Raw genomic sequence first — 22106 nt, forward strand, 5'->3', positions numbered from 1 at the left:
CTGGCTGCAGCTGTGTAACATTTTGATTACATATTATTTGGGGGGGAGGGAGACACGTTTTGTGCATACAGTGCTGGCCACTGCAGTAGGGCGACCTCAAGAACCATGAACACCGTGCAATCTCCGTCCCCGTCCATATAGGAGGCGTTGGCTGCAGGTGTCGGCCTCCAATCAGTGAGATCAGACTTACTGGAAAGTAGGGATAGTCTAGCGATAGGACAATGTAATGGGGTTTAGGCTGCCCTCCACAAAATAAGATAAATATACAGTTTACCGGTGCTGCTGGTTCAAGGAAGTACCTGCCAGGCAAAATCCAAAGTACACTTAGGAAAAATGAGGGATCCAGCGCTCCACGGATTTCTAAATAAGTAAATTTATTGTGCCACACAACGTTTCGACCAATAGGTCTTTTTCAAGTGACTAGGCATTGGCACTTGAAAAAGACCTATTGGTCGAAACGTTGTGTGGCACAATAAATGTACTTATTTAGAAATCCGTGGAGTGCTGGATCCCTCTTTTTTCCTAAGTCTAGCGGTAGGAAGCAGTGAAACCAACTCCAAGAGATTTAGAGAAGCGCCCGGGAGTAGACCGGTCTGGATCGGTATGTTCACGAGTACAGCGGTGTAAGAAACCGCCCAGGAATGATTTTGTTGCGTTGCAGGGGAACGCGGAGAAACTGTGCCGCACGTACGAGGATCAGCTGAGCGAAGCGAAATGCAAAGTGGACGAGATGCAGCGGCAGCTGGCCGACCTCTCCCTCAACAGAGCCCGGCTGCAGACGGAGAATGGTAAGGAGAGGCGTGAGGGGGGGGGGGGGGGGCATTTAACCTCTGCGCTGCCAGAGCGACCTGCAACGGGATGGAGGAACGGACCCTGTTTTTGCATATAATTGGCTTTGAGGATACACGTTAATCTCTGGGAACGTCACGCCCGCTCCTGATTTATGTAACGCCCCGTTATGAGCCCGGATTTAACGACACTTAGGGGATCTGGGCCAATGTGTCTATTTTCCTATTTTGTTGTTAAATTCTAACGTTATCTGCTAGATGATGGGTCCCCAACTCCAGTCCTTAAGAACCCCAAACAGGTCAGGTTTTCAGGATACCCCCGCTTCAGCACAGGTGGTCAATCAGACTGAGCCTCTAATTGAGCCACCTGTGCAGAAGCAGGGACTGATGCAGCCACCTGTGCAGGGTTATCTTTAACACCTGGCCTGTTGAGGGTTGTTAAGGGCACCAGTTGAAAACCACTGTGCTCGCTGTTGATCTTCCCCTTTAATTCTTTGGCTAGCAGAATTAGTATAGACAAAACAACAAAAGCAGAAAAGTGTGGATTGTCGTTGTGCCTGAATATACAAGAGATCACAGACTCTTAACAAGAGATTGTAAAGAAAAACATCCAAACCAGCTGCTTACTACGGTACTATTTGTTTTATTTTTATGATCACAAACGGGGTATACCCCTGAGATGAACCTCACGATGCCGAGCTCCGGGGATCCGCCACTCGGTTAAATTCACGATGGTCACCGGGGTCATCCAATGGGAAGCTGCCATGTCATGCTCTGAGAACATTGATGCTTCCTATTGGCCGGTGGGACTGAGGCTTGGATGGCGGCCATTCTAATTTCCCAGAAGGGTTAATATTGTGAGATAGAAAGAGGGAGGTTCTGAAAAGTAAACTGAACATATGAAACGGGGAGGGACTGAGCCTGTTATAATGCCATATTTACTAAGCGATGCTAAGACATAAGACACCATGGTTTACCCAATCTGGGCCTAAGTTCAACAGCCTGAGCAGGACTTATTTAATGCTCCCCGCTGAAATACTTTCTCGTTCGTCTTTGCGACTGGTTAGGAGAATTATCCCGTCTCCTGGAGGAAAAGGAATCTCTTGTGAACCAGCTGAGCCGGGGCAAAGCTTCCTTCACCCAGACCATCGAGGAACTGAAGAGGCAGCTAGAGGAGGAGACCAAGGTGAAGAACGGGTCTGATGGCCCATATCTACTAAGTGGCATTATTACATAACATGCTTTCCGGATCCGGAGAACACCTCGCAGCCCAGTGAAGTGTAGGGACCAGAAGGGATCTTATGGAATAGCACAAATAAAACTAAGTAAATATAGAGTAGATCCAAAGCTGTTCATTTGCCCATTCTGAATATAGTCTTCTTTATATACCATAGTACCTTGTAGGGACCAAACAAAGAGTTCTCCATATACAAAATTATAGTGTACAGAGCTTTCCAAACCTCACATGTCTCTTCTTCACATGTACAGAGCTTCCCAAACCTCACAGGTCTCTTCTTCACATGTACAGAGCTTCCCAAACCTCACAGGTCTCTTCTTCACATGTACAGAGCTTCCCAAACCTCACAGGTCTTTTCTTCACATGTACAGAGCTTCCAAAACCTCACAGGTCTTTTCTTCACGTGTGCGGTGCTTTCATATTTGCGCCAATCTCAAGATTTGTTTATTCCCTTATAGTATTAGTCTCCGCTACCTCTGTTGGGAGGCGGCTGTTTCACGAACATAGCACCCTTTCCATGCGGAAGTACTTCCTCACATTTCCTCTGAGCCTGCGACCCTCCAAATAAGCTCACATACAGAAAGAGAGAGTAAAGAAGTGTCCATTGTCAAGCCCTGTGGGACACCAAGAAACAGAGGAATGGCTAATAATAAGGAGCAGGCTATAGAGATTGAGAAGAAACAGTAGGAAAGATTGACCAACATACAAGACCAATGAAACCCCTTATCTTACCCCCCCAACCGACCCCAATTTTGGTATATTATGCCTATATACGTGACATTTTTGTATTTCTAAAGAGAAATAATAGGAGGTTTATTGTCTTCTCTGAATCTTCACCACTTTTTAATCTCAATCTTCAGTCTGTTCCTCCTCATCCCTCCCACTGCCTCTTGGTGTCCCACAGGTGTTGACTGGGGACACTCCTTTGATCTCTCTGTACATGCTCCTTGGGTGACCTTTTGGTTTGGAGGGTGGCCAGTTCAGGGGCAATGTGAGGAAGTACTTCTTCATGGGGAGAGTCCCGAGTGCAATCAGATAAGAGGTGTCTTCTATCTCCTCTGTCGGTGAATCTTTACTGCAATCTCTCCTTTCTGAACCTTCCTCCATATTCTCTGTCTCAATACTTCTCCATATTTGCTGAGTGAGACCTGCCCCTCCCCAAACGTCGGAAACAGTGGGGAAACCATGATGACATAAGGTCACACATGGAGAGCAATGAGTGAGAAGGAAGAGAGGACAATGTTTAAAAGTCCCTGAAGCTGCAGAAAGGTTCATGAAGGTGAAGAAGAGGTAGTGACCTTAGAATGAAGCCATTAAACTAGTAACCTCAGTAGTTCTCAGTCTGATTGGAGAAGGTCAACTAGATGGAGCTTGGATGGAGGAAAAAAGGAGGGTTTCACGGATATAGTACATGACAACTACTCTCTCTCTCTCTTGCAGTCGAAAAATGCTCTGGCGCACGCGCTGCAATCATCCCGCCATGACTGTGACCTCATGCGGGAGCAATATGAGGAGGACCAGGAAGCCAAAGCCGAACTGCAGAGGTCTCTTTCAAAAGCCAACGCTGAAGTGGCCCAGTGGAGGACCAAATACGAAACGGATGCCATTCAGAGGACCGAGGAACTTGAAGACGCCAAGTACGTTTAGCACATTCATTGGCCGCATCGTGTTCTAATTCCTTTAGCACCAGGGAGGCCAGACACACAATGCTGAGATACAGTAATTAAGGCTCCAAATTACTGTATGTCCATGTTAATTAAGAGCAGGGTTCGTTCTGTGTATGCGCTATACAAAGACATTGAGAGAGACAGACACACAGACACAGAGATATAGACATAGATACACAGATAGACATAGATAGATACTGTAGATAGATAAACACACAGATAAAACGATAGATACGCACTCCAAATTATTGTAATTACTACGGTTTGGAAATTGGACTCCCATCAGTCCATTCCATTGGATTAGGGAAGATGTGTATGTACATGTGTATATCACTGTATGTGTGTAAGTGACGGTGTGTGTATTAATGCATGTGTTTATGTGTTAGTGTGTGTGCACTGTATGTGTATCAGTGTGTTAGTGTGTGTGCACTGTATGTGTATCAGTGTGTTACTGTGTGTGCACTGTATGTGTATCAGTGTGTTACTGTTTGTGTATTTTAACCATTTATGTATGACGCGCTAACATGCCGCAGCGCAGGACAATGGGGTCAGAAGACGATAACAATAAAATATTAAACCTGATCATACATTGGTACAGTAGATGTGTGTATATAGTGTGTTAATGTGTGTATGCAGCATGTATGTACTGTGTGTATATCAGTGTTAATATGCGAGTCCTGTGCGTGCCAATGTCTGGCAGCATTGTGTTATCCGATGGTCACCTCTGTGCTCTAGGAAGAAGCTGGCAGCGAGGCTGCAGGACGCAGAAGAGGCCGTGGAAGTCGCAAACGCCAAGTGCTCCTCACTGGAGAAGACCAAGCACCGTCTACAGACAGAGATTGAGGACCTGGTCATTGACCTGGAGAGATCCAACTCCGCAGCTGCCGCCCTGGACAAGAAGCAGCGGAACTTTGACCGGATTCTGTCGGAGTGGAAGCAGAAGTACGAGGAGACGCAGGCCGAGCTGGAGTCCTCGCAGAAGGAGTCCCGCAGCCTGAGCACCGAGCTCTTCAAGCTGAAGAACGCGTACGAGGAGTCTCTGGACAACCTGGAGACCCTCAAACGGGAGAACAAGAACCTACAAGGTACCAGGACAGAGATGTGTTGGAGAGGAGGAGGATTTGTTCTGGGGTAAAGAGCATTGGGTGCAGGAATCAGGGACTTTGTGGTAGATACATAAGAAACATATTATTACACTTATAGGTTTACAATCCATATGTGTCCTAACTGCTCACCAATGTGCCTTGACGTATTTTTTTGATGGCGTCTTCTTTTCCCCAGAGGAGATTTCAGACCTCACCGATCAGATCAGCGCTAGCGGAAAAATTATTCATGAGCTAGAAAAGGTGAAGAAAGCTCTGGAGAGCGAGAAGAGTGATATCCAGGCAGCTCTGGAGGAAGCGGAGGTGAGTGTGATCTCAGAGAGACTGTTGTGGGCCATGGCATCAGGTGGGACTTCATGGTCCAGGCTGGCCAAGTGACCTTGAATGATCAGGAGACTCCTGATATCTTGGGTAGACTCAGGAGAATTCCCATGTATGTGTATATCAATGTGTTTGTATCAGTGTATGTGTGTGTAGCTGAGTCACTCTGCTCTGTGTGTATCTGTGTGTATCTTAGACAGTCTCCTCTGTGCGTATCAGTGTGTGTGTTTGTGTGTGTGTGTGTGTATCTGAGTCAGTCTGGTGTGTGTGTGTGTGTGTGTGTGTGTCCGAGTCAGTCTGATGTGTGTGTGTCAGTCTACCCTGTGTATATTAGTGTATGTATGTGTGTCAGTGTGTGTTTGTCTGCTCTGTGTGTATGTATGTATGTATGTATGTGAGTTAGTCACTCAGGGTATCAGTGTATGTGTGTATGTGTGTTAGTCTGGTCTGTGTGTATTAGTGTATGTGTGTGTGTCTGCTCTGTGTGTCTCAGTGTGTGTGTGTGTGTATCTCTGCTCTGTGTATCAGTGTGTGTGTGTATCAGTGTGTGTGTGTATCTCTGCTCTGCTCTGTGTGTGTGTGTGTGTGCGTGTGCGTGTGTGTATCTCTGCTCTGTATGTATTTCTGCTCTGTGTGTATCAGTGTATCAGTGTGTGTGTGTGTGTCTGCTCTGTGTGTATCAGTGTGTGTGTGTGTGTGTGTGTGTGTGTATCTCTGCTCTGTATGTATCAGTGTGTCTGTGTGTGTGTATCTCTGCTCTGTGTGTATGTGTGTGTTTGTGTGTATCTGCTCTGTGTGTCTCAGTGTGTGTGTGTGTGTGCTCTATTGTCTCAGTGTGTGTGTGTATCTGCTCTGTGTGTCTCAGTGTGTGTGTGTGTGTGTGTGTGTGTGTATGTGTGTCTCTGCACTGTGTGTATCAGTGCATGTGTCTGAGTTAGATTAAGATACAGGATAAGGTATCAGATAAAAGGCCCCAGTTAATAAGCAGCGCTCTGCTGTGAGACCCCGCCTGGCGCTGGGAGACCCTACCTGGCGCTGGGAGACCCCATCTGGTGCTGGGAGACCCTGCCTGCCTCTGGGAGACCCCGCCTGCCTCTTTGAGACCCCGCCTGCCTCTGGGAGACAGCGCCTGCCTCTGTGAGACCCCGCCTGGCGCTGGGAGACAGCGCACAGCTCACTGTCTATTCTCTGGGATTTAGGGAGCGCTGGAGCATGAAGAGAGCAAAACTTTGAGGATCCAGCTGGAACTTTCTCAGATCAAAGCCGACGTGGATCGAAAACTGGCAGAAAAAGATGAAGAGAATGAAAATCTAAGGTGGGCAGGACTCGTAATGTATCACAGGAGACCATTACAGAGCATCGCCGGGTGCCCTGCTGGCATCATAGGGCCGGGGAAAACCCCCGAATATTTCCTTACGTCATATTACAAAAAGGCCTCAGTCTGCTCCATTCCTTATAATGGGGGTTTTCTTGTAACTGGTTTCCCACGTAGCCGGCCAGAAAGCCACCCTTTGAAAGTAATACAACAGTCTAATTGGGTTCCTTAAAGAAATGTAACCATATTAATAGTAAAAATCTATCTGCTTTCTTTTTCTTAAACATGTCACTGGCATTAGTACACTTTGCCCCTAGGGGGGACTGATCCCTTAACCATGTCACTGCCATTAGTACACTTTGCCCATAGGAGGGACTGACCCCTTAACCATGTCACTGCCATTAGTACACTTTGCCCATAGGAGGGACTGACCCCTTAACCATGTCACTGCCATTAGTACACTTTGCCCCTAGGAGGGACTGACCCCTTAACCATGTCATTGCCATTAGTACACTTTGCCCCTAGGAGGGACTGACCCCTTAACCATGTCACTGCCATTAGTACACTGTGCCCCTAGGAGGGACTGACCCCTTAACCCTGTCACTGCCATTAGTACACTTTGCCCCTAGGAGGGACTGACCCCTTAACCATGGCACTGCCATTAGTACACGTTGGTTGTAGAAGGGATTGCCCCTCTTAAATAGGTATACCAGCTTTAAATATATTGTAACCCTGTCCTTGAAATGTAATACAATGTTGGCAGTACCAGCACTGTTTCTAAGTTACAAACCCAGAATACAGGGAGATAAAATAAGCACAAGGTCACAAGGAGATCCGAGCCCGAGATTCGAACCAGGGCCACCCACTTCTCACCCCATAGCTACTCCTTAAACCTGGCATACAGGACCGCCAACTGGGGGAGAGCCCGGCAGCAGAGGGGGGTCTGGCCAGCCAATCCGGGAAGTGTTACCCGACTTGCACTGCCGTGCTCACAATCAACAACTAGGTCATGGTATCAGTCTTGGGCGCCAAGACAGCTGTCGATATCAGAGACATCTCCCGAGTTGTGTTATGAACATCCATAGTATTATCCTTTGGACCTTGTGTCCGGGGTTACGTCCGCTTCTTTAACGATTGATCTGTTTAGACGGAACCACCAGCGGGCTATGGATTCCATGCAAGCCAGTCTGGATGCAGAGACCAAGGCCAGGAACGAGGCAATCAGGCTCAAGAAGAAGATGGAAGGTGATCTGAACGAGATGGAGATCCAGCTGAATCACGCCAACCGCCAGGCGGCAGAGTCACTGAAAATGGTCCGATATCTGCAGTCCCAAATCAAGGTTTGTCATCTGAAAACGACCTTCCTGTAGCCCTAGCACCAATATAAGACTTGTTATATAGTAGGTGCAGGTGCACGCACCCGGCGTTGCACGTGGCGTGCACGTTTAGTTGTTAGGGTGCAAACAGTGACGCGCGCGGTTAGGGGGCGTGACTGACATCACAGCGTTAGGCTGCGCTGTGATTGTTTCGAGGCGTGGCAGCAGCACGAAAATACAATTTGATTGTATTTTCCCTGGTCTACCACACCACCGCTCACAGCCGTGCGCGCGTCCCTAGTGTAGAAACGTCTGGCTGACACAGCCAATTATAATTGACACGCATGCGCGCACGGTAGCGCGCACTATATTACACGCCTAAGACTGAGAGCTTCAGATTCCCATATAACACGACAGTGTAACGCTTCCACATACATATTTGGCTTCTTTGGAAATTAAGAATGTTCTTTTCATCCGTGTCCCAGAATAGTTCACCTGTAGTAAGCAGGGGGGGGGGGGGGGCGCCGAGCACACCAACAAGCAGAGCAACAAGGTTACCGAAACGTTGGAGGCGCTTGCCTATCACAGTCATTAAATGGTTCTTTTGCAGTAACCTTGTTGCTCTGCTTATCGGGGTGCTACCCTTTCCCCCTCCCCCCCCCCCCTTTGCTTTTTCCTTGACTGGGGTTTTGCCTGTAGCACCCACTCTATTTTGTTTCCTTGTCCCTAGTCCCCTTCTTTCCTTGGGGCATCCCAATTTGCCCTGTCCTGATCCCTTTTTTTGCTTGTTCAACCTGCAGCCCACACAATCCCCGATAGAGCTCATAAGAAGGGAGGAGAGAGGGGGCTTTGCCTGCGCAAAGGAAAGGAGCAATCCCAGCAATATCCTACATGTGTTTTATTACAGAAATCAGATCTGTAGTATTACATCACACTTGATATATTTTTTTTTTTGTATTTAACTCTTAATGACATTTTTAATGAGTGTTAATACACTGAGCAGCCTTTGATTTCTACAGCAGGTTTAGCCACCTCCCCAGCAGTGCAAGATCTTTGTCACACTTTCCTGTTTGTGATCTTTTTTTGCCAGTATTCCCAGCAGTTTGGGCTGCAAACTGTAACAATAGATAACGTTACCTTAGTAATATAAGGATACATTGTAGCTGCTGAGTTACACTGACTGAAGGATTGATTTGAAATGGAAAGGCGGCCATTTAGTGAACCCTGGAAGCAGGATCTTCGCTGATCGATCACGGAAGAACTCAATCGATCGGCAGCTTAGGCAATTCGTTTTCCATAAAAAGGTGATCAAAGGCGGCATATATAAAGTCAAACAAATGTATTTTTTGAAGCTGCCTGGATTCCCTCTTTAACCCCTTCCAACAGCTCTCCATATTTACCAAATAACATGAAATTTCATTTAAATATACGCATAAGTGTCAATCATTCAGATTTAACCCCTTAAACATCTTACTGGCATCGGTTCGTTGTGGTTGTAATCCAGCCGTAACGCGTAGCACCGCTTGGTAGATATGGGCCTCAGGTCACCGAAAGCAGCATACCCTGGTGGGTCTTGTATATAATGTATACCCTGCTCACTTATGTAACTGTGTCTGTAACCATGTATTATTTGTCATGATAACTCTGTGCCCAGGACATACCTGGAAACGAGAGGTGACTCTCACTGTGTTACTCCCTGGTAACACATTGTATAAATAAATCAGTGATGTGGGAAGCGGTTGTGTTTCAGGACCTGCAGATTGAGCTGGACGATACTCTCCGGCACAACGATGACCTGAAGGAGCAGGCGGCGGCCCTGGAGAGACGCAACAACCTCCTGCTGGCCGAGGTGGAGGAGCTGCGGGCTGCCCTGGAGCAGGCGGAGAGGGGCAGGAAGCTGGCGGAGCAGGAGCTGCTGGAAGCAACGGAGAGAGTCAACCTCTTGCACGCACAGGTCCGGGGAGGAACAAGGCAGCCCATTGTCACCCCATCCTAATAATAATAACACATTGCTTTGTTTGAGATGGTGTCCATGACCCAGTACCCCCCTACTTGTGCATGTATCAGGGCACAGAAAGGTTTGCTTTGCTGCAGTGCTGACCATAGGGCGGCGGTGGGGAAGTAGGTGGACGCATGGACCCAACATGGGGACTGTACCCGTGACATCATTAGTGAGAGTGGCTAAGGCGCAGGGAAGTGAGGTGTGCAGCAAAAAACAAAAAGGGTTCTGACCCACATACAATGAGCGTAGAACCCAGCACGGTGCCTCCTCCAACTCAGCTGAGGCTCATTAACGAGAGAGACTGGGCAGAAACGTGGCTGGACAGGGGCGCAGAACTGGACACCTCATTAGAACAGGCGTGTAACTTCCTACAGCGCTTTGTTTCTGCAAGAAAAGGGGGGATATTGGGGGTCTACCAACAATGCGCACGTGTGAGAACTCGCGCATGCGCAGACGGCGACGGTGTTAATAGCGTACACAGTAGCCGTATGCAAAAGGTGGGGACACTGCGTATCCCCGCGTACCCCCAGAAAAACAGCCCTGACTTCCTAACTCCAATAGCCAGCAAAGGTTGACCAATTTACCATGATGCTGTACAGTGATGCAAGGTGAAAATCAGATGCGTTTCCGATCAGAAGCACGCCCTGCAGTTTAAATATTCCCTGATAAAGGCCAAAGTAATTCACAATCATATTATCAAAGCAGAAATATCTCAAGTACCCAATACAGCTTCCGGCCTGTGCCATTCCTAGCCAGTTTGTACACTAATTCTATCTATCTATGAAGATGTCGTAACTCCCCACACACGAGTGCTCAGTAACGCCATGTCTGTGTTTCAGAACACTGGCCTCATTAACCAGAAGAAGAAGCTGGACGCGGACCTGTCTCAGCTGAGCGGCGAAGTGGAAGAGGCCGTGCAAGAATGTCGTAATGCAGAAGAGAAAGCCAAGAAGGCCATCACTGACGTACGGGAAATAGGTTTGAGATCATCACCCCACCCCAGCCCCCCGACGCTAAGGTGCGCAGTCTCCACACGGGACCTGGGACCTGCCTACATACTGTTTGGGGGGGGGACCCTTTGGAGACACCTCATGAACCGCTAGGAAGTTCCCCCACCCCCCTGGCTGGGAATGACTGAACAAGAACATCTTCATAGCATATTGGCAAAACCTGAGGTCAGCTCACTAAAGAGGGAACGCCATTAGTGGTTACTAGTGTACACATTTAGGGAACAGGCCCCTTCTTTACGAATTAGCTACCTTCAGATCAAACAGGTCATGAGAAATAAAGGATTAAATAGGACAGAGAAGTACGCTAACCATCGATGAATGAAAATATGCATTTATATCGGTGTTTAACAGAGGTTTTATTTATCACCCTCTTCGCTAAAACCATTGCACCAGCGGTAACGCAGCCATGAGGGGGCTTCCTAACGAGATTGGCAATATTTGTACAGCGGCACATGCAAATTAATATTAAAGTCAGATGACTTATTCACATGTAATTCACTCAACTCCAATACCAGGAGATATTGGGATACTGCCAAAATATATAGACTATTTGCCTTACCTACCCCAGGCTGGCTGCCTGTGTGTATAATGGTCACTATATACCTGGGCAAGGTAAGACCAGCCAACTGGACATAGGCTCTACAAATATATATGAACAAAGTAGAACATATGGATTTATTAGCTCGAAAGGCCAGCTAATCACACACACACACACACGCACACACACACACACACACACACACACACACACACACACACACACACACACACACACACACACACACACACACACACTATGTTTTATGAGTTTTATTTGTAGGTTGTCTGTTATACAATAAACCCCTTCTGTGCCATAAGGAATTATTTTGCAATACGTTGGCAGCCTCGGGCATCATAAGGCGTGAAATAATTTTCTGCCATAGGGTTTTGTAAAAGATTCCTGGGCCTTGTGTGCCACGAGGTGAAGGTGCAGGTGACGTCCTTCGTTGGGTAGTGGTGGTGGCATTCCTGTGGTGACCCCGAGCTGTAAGACACCTTACAGCCTATTGGCTTTATTCGGATGTACGGTGTCATCAGGCCAGAGAAGGTGCCTTACTAAAAAACACTGCTCTGTAAATATGGGCCACTCTCTGCCATCCGTCACAGAACACGAGATGCTCTCGTCACCAGGAACTCGGGGCGATTGTAAAGCCAACTTTGTGTCACCATTATAGGCAGCCATGATGGCCGAGGAGCTGAAGAAAGAGCAGGACACCAGTTCTCACCTGGAAAGAATGAAGAAGAACATGGAGCAGACCATCAAGGACCTGCAGATGCGCCTGGACGAAGCCGAGCAAATCGCGCTCAAAGGAGGCAAGAAGCAGATCCAGAAACTGGAAGCCAAGGTGCATTTCCTATCTTCTCGGGGATGACCAACATAGACGGCAGGGACATCCAAGGCATATAGACCACTTCCCCAGATAGATAGATAAAAACCTGAAAATACGCATGGTCCAATGTCTCCGTGTCTTCTGTGAAAGGCATAAAGAGCTTACATATCAGGCGTAGACGAGAAAGGGAGGTGGGGGACCGGGAAACACGAGAAGAAACCATACAGACCAACGAGAGGAAATCGATTTCTCTCCAGTGTCCGAAGGAAAACAGACTCGTCCATCAGTCATGTCATGAAATCGCTAGGGCGGGGGAGGCAGCTTTTCGGGAAATAATACCTACAAGGGTCGCTAAATAGAGTAAGCAGAGGACTTCACAGAATCGCACAGTAGAGAGACGTGTGGGGGGAATGCGGCTTTCAACACATTTGATTCAACCATGCAGTTCATTCTAGGACAGGGGCAGGCAACTCCAGTCGTCAAGAGCCACCAACAGGCCAGGTAGTGGGGATATCCCTGCTTCAGCACAGGTGGCTCAATCGAAAGCTGGGACATCTAACGCCGCGGTTTGTTGCTGCAGGTGAGAGAGCTGGAAGGGGAGCTGGAGATCGAGCAGAAGAAGAGCGCGGAGACACAGAAAGGGATCCGGAAGTACGAGAGGCGGATAAAGGAGCTCACCTACCAGGTAAGAGATCAGCACGGGGAGATTTCTCCAGGGACCCTGCCTGGTATGCAGCGACGCCTCTTCCCTGCGCTGCAGGAGAGATCAGCTTAGGTCGCGGTGTCGGACTGGGGATACGACACTGCGTGTACATATGCATGAACTCGTACATATACGGATACACGTATGCAGACATACATACTCAGAGCAGTCGGGAGAACTTCTCACCAGTCTAAGATTTGGGGAGTCTCTCCGCCATTCCCGAACACTCAGCCAGTCTGGACCTTAAGAGTCCTCCAGTCCAAGCCCGGAATGGGACATTAGGTCCTGGCCGTCCCGCTCCACCAACTCCCGCCGGCATTCGAGGAGAAGGTACGTTTTAGGGTAGGGGGTTAACTTTAGGGCTTGGGGTAAAGGGTAGTGTTAGTATTAGAGGGTATTAGTGTGAGGGTTAAGGTTAGTGGCTTACCTTAGCGGCAAAGTGTCCTGGCGGCGGGGTGAGTCACGGCCAAGCGCCAGCGCTCGGCTCGGGCAAAACAGCCGTGTCCAAATGTCCTAGACCGCCTAGTCCTAGTCCTGGGTGGGACTAAAAGCTTCTGCAGGACGGGGAAAAGGCTTCCCAGTGTATTACATACAGGTACCGGTCACGCAAGAATAGCGCCAGGTTCCACCTTCTACCCACGGGCTGGTTTTAATTATTACAAACAAGAAATACATGTAAAAAATACCCTTTCCCGAGGTTTCACAAGACAAATGTTGTTACCGATCTGTAAAAAGAATAAAACTCCCTGTGGTTGTTCCAGACGGAAGAAGACCGGAAGAATTTGGCGCGTATGCAGGACCTTATAGATAAGCTGCAAATGAAAGTCAAGAGCTACAAGCGACAGTCCGAAGAAGCCGTGAGTATCAGAACCGCGGGCGGGCGGCGGAAGAAGCGCTTGTCCCACCTAGTCTGCTGCAGAATCCCCAGCTTTGTCTCACATGTAGGATGGCGTTAGGTCTACCCCAACGCTTTGGTATCCCCTTGCTGTATTAGCCCCTACCACCTCTGCTGGGCGGCGATCCCACGCATCCACCACCATTTCCGGGAAGAAGTCCTCCCTCACACTTCCCACGCACAGAGGAGCTGCGATAAGCCCCTTCAGGACCCTCGCGGTTAAAGTCGCAGCACTTCTAAAAATTAACAGGGGGCAGCGCAATTAGGATTAACCTTTTCACTGCCAGTTAAGAGGTTATGGGAACATTTGTAACAATTTATGTTCAGATGTAAATTCTGCATATTAATTATCAGAGCACACGTGAATTTGTTGTATTCCTGATATAGCGCTGACACTACACACAGCGCTGTACATAAACGTTTGTTTTTTAAACGCATGTAGTATGTTCTGAAGAGCTTACAATTTAATGTTTAATGCCCGAGGGCAATAAGGAGACTTTCCCAAGGCCAAAGGGAAGGCTGACACCGGGGATTCGAACTAGTCCTCCTTACCGCCAAGCCACTCTTCATTGTTTTCTTGTTTTGCATTAAATTGGGCATTTATCAGAGATCTCATACACGTATAACGCAAGGTATTTAGTCTTCCTGGCTCCCGCTTCTCCTGGAACAGCACAAACCTAACAGAAAACAGAAGCAGCAGAGGCCAGGCCGAGTTTTCAACAATTAGTAGAACGCATTATAGATTTTCTCTGGCTGCAATGCCGTTAAATCTAGAGATGCTCAGCACCATTATACCGCGCAAGCAGGAGGGAGCACTTTCTGCCCGATCACACGCGTTAATTTGGCTAAACGGGAACAGCGACGTAAAACCTTCACGTCAGAACACAGACGATCGCTTCTCTCTCTCCCCCCCTGCCCCTCCCCCCCTCCCCCCCTGCCCATCCCCCCCCTCCCCCCCTGCCCCTTCCCCCCCTCCCCCCCTGCCCCTTCCGCCCCTTCCCCCCCTCCCCCCCTGCCCCTTCCCCCCTGCCCCTTCCCCCCCTCCCCCCCTGCCCCTTCCCCCCCTCCCCCCCTGCCCCTTCCCCCCCTCCCCCCTCACGTCTCAGGAGACACAAGCCAACTCCAACCTGGGGAAGTACCGGAAAGTGCAGCACGAGCTGGACGACGCAGAGGAACGCGCCGACATGGCGGAGTCGCAAGTGAACAAGCTGCGCGCTCGGACCAGGGAAGTGGCTTCTTCTAAGGTGAGACCAGCTGTGTCCCCAGCGCCAAATGTGGCGCCAAAAATGTATTTTTTTAATTTTTTTAAATAATGGTAGATTTTTGGACAAAAAATAAAAAAAAGAAACAGTTTGAGAATATTGGATAATGTGGGGTATTAGACAATGTGAAAATATTCCAAATTTTGCCAGAACGGATTTTTTTTCTTGGAGAATATTTAAACCTTTAGAGGAAAAAAAAACAAGATGTTAATTGTAGGACATAAAAAAAAAAATTACATATTCAAAGAGGCACAGTAGTAAGAAAATGAAATATTGGAGAACTTTAAAAAAAACCACACACATTTGCCCATCTCTAATGTAGATCAGGGGCGTTCAAGACCTCCTTCCCCAACAGGTCAGGCTTTCAGGATATCCCTGCTTCAACACAGGTGGTTTATTCTATCCCTGCTTCAGCACAAGTGGTTCAATCAGTCCCTGCTTCAGCACAGGTGGCTCAATCAGTGCCTGCTTCAGCATAGGTGGCTCATTCAGTCCCTGCTTCAGCACAGGTGGCTCAATCTTCGACTGAGCCTCTGATTGAGCCACCTGTGCTGAAGCTGGAATATCCTGAAAACCTGTCCTGTTTGGGGGGGTCTTGAGGACTGCGTTGAGCACCTCTGGTGTAGATGATGCCACTAGCATATGTTTATAAGTCTGAACAACCCAATAGTTGAAATCTGTACTTTTTAATCTTGCGTCGGGGTTTGCACCGCTCACGTATTACCATCATCATTTATTTGTATAGCGCCAACATACTCCGCAGCGCGGTACAAAGAGATGTAAAGTACATAAAGGTACATACAAGTGAGGCCACACCAGCACACACACAGAGAGAGAGGTAATACAGGCCCTGATCCTGAGAGCTTACACGCTAGAGGGGCAGCGCTGAAACAGGACGGTGAGCTGGCGGCTGCACACTGTAGGGTGGGGGAGTGTCTCAGGTTGGAATATGGTCCAGTCTGACAGCTGATTCCATTACGGTTTGTGGGGGGGGGGGGGTTATATAGGATAGAGATTGGTTCAGCCACGCAGCTGGTCCCGGTGGGGTTGGATATTAGAGGTATGCCAGATAGGTTGCCTGGAAAGGGTGCGTTTTCAGGGTTGTTTGGAAGCGGGGGAGAGGCTGATGGTGCGCGGTAGGGAATTGCAAAGGGGGCAGTACGGGTAAAATAGCTTTAATAGCTGAAATGAATCCGTTTTTCTTTTCCTTCCATTGACAGCACGAGGAATGAGGAAGCTGGAGCTCCCTACACCGTGTTCCTGCAAACCCCCCTCTGCCCATCCAACCAAAACAGCTGCAACAGCCGTGATCCCCACTCCCTTCCCTCTGTATAAGTGAATTAAAGCAACTGAAGCAAACGCCGCAGTGTATCTTGTATCTGCTGTTGTGAGAATGTGTCTGTGACGGAGCGTTGCTCAGTTCTGTGATTCTACAGTTACTTTACAATTCTCATCGTATACTGTACCATCAAAATGGCCAATTGGCCCTAAACTTTAAGTCACGGCTCTTCAACTGCTTCTCCAGGGGGACCAGATCAGAAACATTTAGGGGCCGCAAGCTTCCTGTAATGTCATGTTAGATACATTAAAAGATTTACAAATTACTATACGGCAACATTATGCCAGCAATTATACCATCTGTATCATATACATTCACATTACCCTAACTCAGGGGTGCGCAAACTTTTGGAGCTCTGCCCCCCTGCCTGCTCCCCCTAGTGCTCGCGCCCCGCTTACCTGTTTTGCCAGCGTCAAATGACACCGCAGGGTCATGTGACCCCGCCGCTTTGCCGTCACACCAAGCCTCTGAATCTCTGTAGGTCGAGTTGCGCAGTCCTCCAGCATTTACTTTAAATGCCATGGGGAAGAGCGCGGGGCCTCTGCATCCATTGCCTCCCCCCCCACGAAAAATCTCGCGCCCGCCGGTTTGCGCACCCCTGCCCTAACTTACAAGCGAGTATCTGTGTGAAAAACCACAGTTGACTGCCTAAGCAACTGGTATGGAAAAAATAGTATTAGTCGGCACTCCAGAGGACTCAGTGAAACCGCGAGAAACGTATTATATTACCGGATCAACGTTTCGGTCCTTTATGAAGACCAGTGTCAAGATACCTTGACTAAGGACCGAAACGTTGATCCGTTAATATAATACATTTCTCACGGTTTCACCAGGTCCTCTGGAGTGTCGGCTAATACCTTTTTCCTGACTGAATGCCGCTCAGTCTGTGGCAGTCTGAGCCTCCGTGGCAGCGGACTACTTGGATATATGCGAGACGCTCCTTTTGATTTAATTGCCTAAGAAACTGGTATGAAGTTAGCAGGAGCAGAGAGTCCAAAGGCCACACCAAGGTCCCGTGCCGGGCGCCACACCAAGGTCCCGTGCCGGGCGCCACACCAAGGTCCCGTGCCAGGCGCCACACCAAGGTCCCGAGCCGGGCGCCACGCCAAGCTCCCGTGCCGGGCGCCACACCAATGTCCCGTGCCGGGCGCCACACCAATGTCCCGTGCCAGGCGCCACACCAAGGTCCCGAGCCGGCGCCACACCAAGGTCCCGAGCCGGGCGCCACATCAATGTCCCGTGCCGGGCGCCACACCAAGGTCCCGTGCCAGGCGCCACATCGCCACATCAATGTCCCGTGCCGGGCGCCACACGAAGGTCCCGAGCCGGCCGCCAATTAAAGAGCTCGTCTAACTGGAAGGTGACAAGTCCTCTAGCCTACAAGTCACCATGACTTGTTTGCCCCCGGTCAGATGGCTCACTGCTTTTTCATTCGAATAGTGTATAAATGTGTTCAAGCAGCAATGCCCCAAATCAATCCGTTTATTTCCTATATTAGTATCTTGCCCCCTAAGTATGTCCTGCTTTAGGCTGAAATTATGGTGCCGGCGTCGCTACTTGCGTGCGCGCGCCCGGCAAGCACTCTTTCTGTAGTGGGCTATGCAAGTTACCGCAGTTACCCCAGTGCCTGCGCTCCTGCTGGCAAAGAGGCGCGTTGACACGGCAGCGAATCTGTAGCATCTGAAGCCACCACAGAAACCTTTAAACTGCTCCGGGGAGAGCTCCATTTTAACATCCCAGGCGCTTAATATTTGAAAATGCTTCTCTCTCGATCGAACCATTGGATTAAAAAACAAAATGAACACAGCGTTGGAAAAGAAGAGATCTCTTAAAGTAATATAAAATGAAAAACAGATGCTGATCAGTGGTGACCGCTGCTTCAATGGCTGCTAAATCCTGCCAAGGCGCGCAGTAAAACGTATTATAACGCAAAACAAGGAGAATGCGAGGATTTTACTACGGAAAAATGAAACCTTTTACCTAGAAGTATCTCTATTTTATTTACACCAGTTGTGAGTTACGAGTGAGCGATCGATATCAAAACAGAAATATTGCAGGAAGGGGGGGAATTAAAATGGATATGAACATTTCAATTAAAATGAGAAAGCTACAAATATTTATTTCACCTCTTTACGGAACACACAGCCCTTCCTGGATTACAATTCCTTGTTTAATAAAATAATTCCCCTTGTGGTAAAAAAAAAAAAGTTGACAAGAAGGCAGATATGTCATGGTATTGGGCTCGATTTACATTACTACAATAGCAAATATGTATTGTCCCAAGTATGCCACCAGGCCCTTCTTCAAGTCATTCGTCGAAGACCTAGAAAAGATCAAAAAAGGGAAATTAATAGTTTTCAGGAGACCTCCACCTTGTCTTGAATAGAGCACTAGATCTATCCAACCCATATACCCAAAGTGTGAGAAATGTGTAATAATCTTACATTTGTAAGTGTCGGCCCTTTTTCCTTCTCTTGTCCTGTCGCTGACACTCTAATAGTTACCGGGAGATGCAGAGATCGGGGGATTTGCAGCAGTTTTACCAGTAATACATTTCCTGTGAGAATATTGTTGGGATAAAAAGATAAGAAAGACAAAGCAGTAATTGTGTCCGAGGACCGGCCCTTTAGCACAGGAATCAGTGGCTGCCCAGAGCTCGTCCTGTATGCTGGGTGTGTAGATATAACCCTTAATATGCAGGTTCCCCTGATAAACAGCCCCTTACTGCACCATCCTCGGACCTCCCAGCGCTGGGGGGCTCCAGCCTCATGGTCCTGGGGCTCACACTACCCCGGGGCAATCAGAGAGACCCCTCTATCCATCTATTGCCCCCCCAGGTAAAGTGATACAGAACAGGGTGTATTGTGTGACGTTTCATTGTAAAAACCCCTGGCAGTCGCGTGCTATGTGTGTATTTTGTGATTGTGTGTAATGTGCGACTATTACACTATATTCTGTATTTTCAGGCATTTGGGGGCGGGTTGTCTGTCTTTAATATCAGTTTCTACTCATTATTGTGGGTTCTGTAATAAAGTTTCTAATTAGCGACACAGAGCAGTGAGTTACACACCTGCTTACTTTCCCAGCACTCGCTCAGTTTAATCCCTAGTCTGACGGGCTCCTTATCTGGGCTGCTCACCTGAAACTGAACATGCTGCAATGTGAAGCCATAGTGAGTATAACCTCCCATCTCCAGCCAGCTCAACTATCTTCTAATTAAAGAACAAGAACCCCAGAACATTGCTGAGATTCCTACACATCTGACTGCTTGGCTGAGCTGCCAATTATAACGCCCTGTAACGATTAGTTACCCCTGTGTTTTACTGGGCCGCTGCCACACACACACACACACACACACACACACACACACACACACACACACACACACACACACACATACACACACCGTGTCACACACACACATAAAGTGTCACACCTCATTTCAGTTGTATCCCTAAGAACAAATAGCTGTGTATGAAAATATTGACAATCCATTTTATCCGGGTTTTCATTGTCAAAGATATCGTTTAATAAAAAAGCATCACCAATGTTTAATGGGTTAAACAAGTATTGCAGCTGCAGCAGATAATACCCTGGGGTGAGTGAGGATTGGGTGACACCTTGTGGTTGAACAGGAGAAGTGCGGCTGGAACACAAGGACATTGGGGAAGTTACAGGGAAGAATAATAATTATTACAGGGGTGAGAACAATGCGGAGATAACTATATTAATAAGCCAGGTCTCTTCTGTGCGGGGATTAAATCAGCATGTGAGTGTCAGCGTGTGTCTGGTGTAAAGAGTCATTGTTATTACTGTAACACTGTTTCCCCCTAACACAGAAGCTACTAATGCTGTATTGTATTGTATGTCTTTATTTATATAGCGCCATTAATGTACATACTGCACCGACACACTTTATTCGAGCAAATACCCGGTATGTACCTGGCAGATACCTGGAATGCGCCGCTCCTCACCTCTGACAAGCCCCGTTGCATTTGCCTTCCCAGCCTGGGTTCATGCCTGGCTGATGGGCGGCTGATCTGTTAAATGATAATGATTAGGATTTAATAGGCTGCAATGCTTCGCGTGTCTACCAGATGGCATAAATTCATGAATTGTAATGCAGTAAATATATATGTACTGTGCAGTATTGCAGCCAACGGGAATAAAATGCTTCAATCCCTGCCGGAAAATAACTCAATGCACTCGGGCAGAAAACAGTCACAAACCTCAATACACCCGGGTATACCCGTATTCGTGGGACTAGCCGAGCTCGAATAAAGTGTGTCGCCAGTGTAGCGCTTCACAGTAGTAATGCACGTGGTAATCAAATAAATAACAGATAATATAAATAACAGATCATGGGAATAATTGCTTTAGACATAAAAGTAACATTAAGGAGACCGAAAGGTAGAACTTCGTGGATCCAAGGCCTAAAGGCCAATAGGCTTGTCGATATTTGGCGCGAGCAGCACCAGGGAGAGAAGGAGTTTACATTCTATTCGCAGCCACACGACCGCTACAGCAGGATAGACTACCTCTTTGTGTCCAATAGAATGGTTTCGCAGATCTCCCACATGGGAATCCATGATATTTCATGGTCAGATCATGCACCAATCGAGCTGCGGTGCACTGATTTTAGGCTAGACAGGCCAGGAGCGACTTGGAAACTCAATGAGTTATTGCTCAAAATCCCCGAAATTGAGTTGAAGGTGGGGGATAGAATCAGGGAACATTTTCGCGAAAATGTTGGAAGTGTGACATCACAGTCCACCCTATGGGAGGCCCATAAGGCAACTCTACGAGGAGAACTCATAGGGATAGCGAGTAGGCGGAAAGAGATAAAGAAAGTAAGATTAAGGAACTACAATCTGAATTGGCAACCCATTCCGCCCTACATAAAACTAACAAGCAAGCACAGACCCTGAAGGCCTGGCTTGACACCAAAACAAAACTAAATTTACTGCTGGCCTCCCGAGTTGAGAAGGAGATGACTTGGTCCAAGCGGAAATTCTATGAAAAAGCGAACAAGCCAGATACCCCACTTGCCAATAAGCTAAGGCATAAGACATATAAGAATTTTCACATACAGGCAATTAGGACAAAAAAAGATGGCTACACTTCTGACCCAAAACAAATTGTAGACGAATTCAAAACCTATTACGAGACCCTCTATGATGGGGCGATGGTCTCACATAACAAGACCACTCGTACGCAGCTAAAGACATTCTTGAAGGGAGCAAAGCTACCCAGATTGGGCAGAGAGGAGAGGGAGGCGCTACAGGAAGACTTTACGGGGGAGGAGCTAACAGAGGTAATCAAGTCACTGAAGCCTTCCAAGGCACCGGGCCCGGATGGCTTCTCTAATCTATATTACAAAAAATTCCGGAAATTACTAGCTCCTCACCTTCTTAAAATGTTTAATTCCTTCCTAGAGGGTGCCCCAATACCTAACCAGATGCTCCAGACGTCCATCTCAGTGATACACAAACCAGGAAATGACCCAGCAGATTGTCAAAGTTACCGACCAATATCACTAATAAATTCGGACACTAAAATCTTCTCCAAATTGTTGGCTAACAGGTTAAACAAAGTTATGCCAAAGCTGGTCCACCCTGATCAGGTAGGGTTCATATGCGGGAGGCAGGCAGCAGACAATACTAGACGGATTATAGACTTAATCGATTTGGCTCAAAGACAGAATATCCCGTCTATGGTTTTAAGTCTAGATGCCGAGAAAGCCTTCGATCGGATCGATTGGCCCTACCTGAGAGAGAC

At 47.9% G+C, this 22106-nt stretch overlaps 2 protein-coding genes across 4 annotated transcripts in view; one reads left to right on the forward strand and one right to left on the reverse strand.

Annotated features, from left to right (window-relative positions):
- MYH7B (myosin heavy chain 7B) overlaps nt 1-16348 on the forward strand; it is a 101265-nt gene extending 84917 nt beyond the window's left edge. For both annotated transcript variants that reach the window (XM_075572478.1, XM_075572479.1), the window contains 14 exons: nt 662-788; nt 1856-1974; nt 3466-3662; nt 4428-4777; nt 4974-5098; nt 6316-6431; nt 7579-7771; nt 9498-9701; nt 10589-10714; nt 11974-12144; nt 12710-12814; nt 13594-13689; nt 14834-14971; nt 16210-16348. In XM_075572478.1, the coding sequence (XP_075428593.1) occupies nt 662-788; nt 1856-1974; nt 3466-3662; nt 4428-4777; nt 4974-5098; nt 6316-6431; nt 7579-7771; nt 9498-9701; nt 10589-10714; nt 11974-12144; nt 12710-12814; nt 13594-13689; nt 14834-14971; nt 16210-16221 (2079 nt within the window). In that variant the 3' untranslated portion in view covers nt 16222-16348. The remainder of the gene's footprint in view (nt 1-661; nt 789-1855; nt 1975-3465; nt 3663-4427; nt 4778-4973; nt 5099-6315; nt 6432-7578; nt 7772-9497; nt 9702-10588; nt 10715-11973; nt 12145-12709; nt 12815-13593; nt 13690-14833; nt 14972-16209) is intronic.
- Nucleotides 16349-18491: 2143 nt separating this feature from the next.
- Nucleotides 18492-22106, reverse strand: part of LOC142466904 (uncharacterized) — a 65215-nt gene continuing 61600 nt past the window's right edge. For both annotated transcript variants that reach the window (XR_012788269.1, XR_012788270.1), the window contains 3 exons: nt 19399-19467; nt 18773-18885; nt 18492-18651 (listed from right to left, as the gene is read on the reverse strand). The gene's annotated coding sequence lies outside the window, so the exon portion shown is untranslated. The remainder of the gene's footprint in view (nt 18652-18772; nt 18886-19398; nt 19468-22106) is intronic.

The sequence above is a fragment of the Ascaphus truei genome, chromosome 15, assembly GCF_040206685.1.
Source record: "Ascaphus truei isolate aAscTru1 chromosome 15, aAscTru1.hap1, whole genome shotgun sequence".
Lineage (NCBI taxonomy): Eukaryota > Metazoa > Chordata > Amphibia > Anura > Ascaphidae > Ascaphus > Ascaphus truei.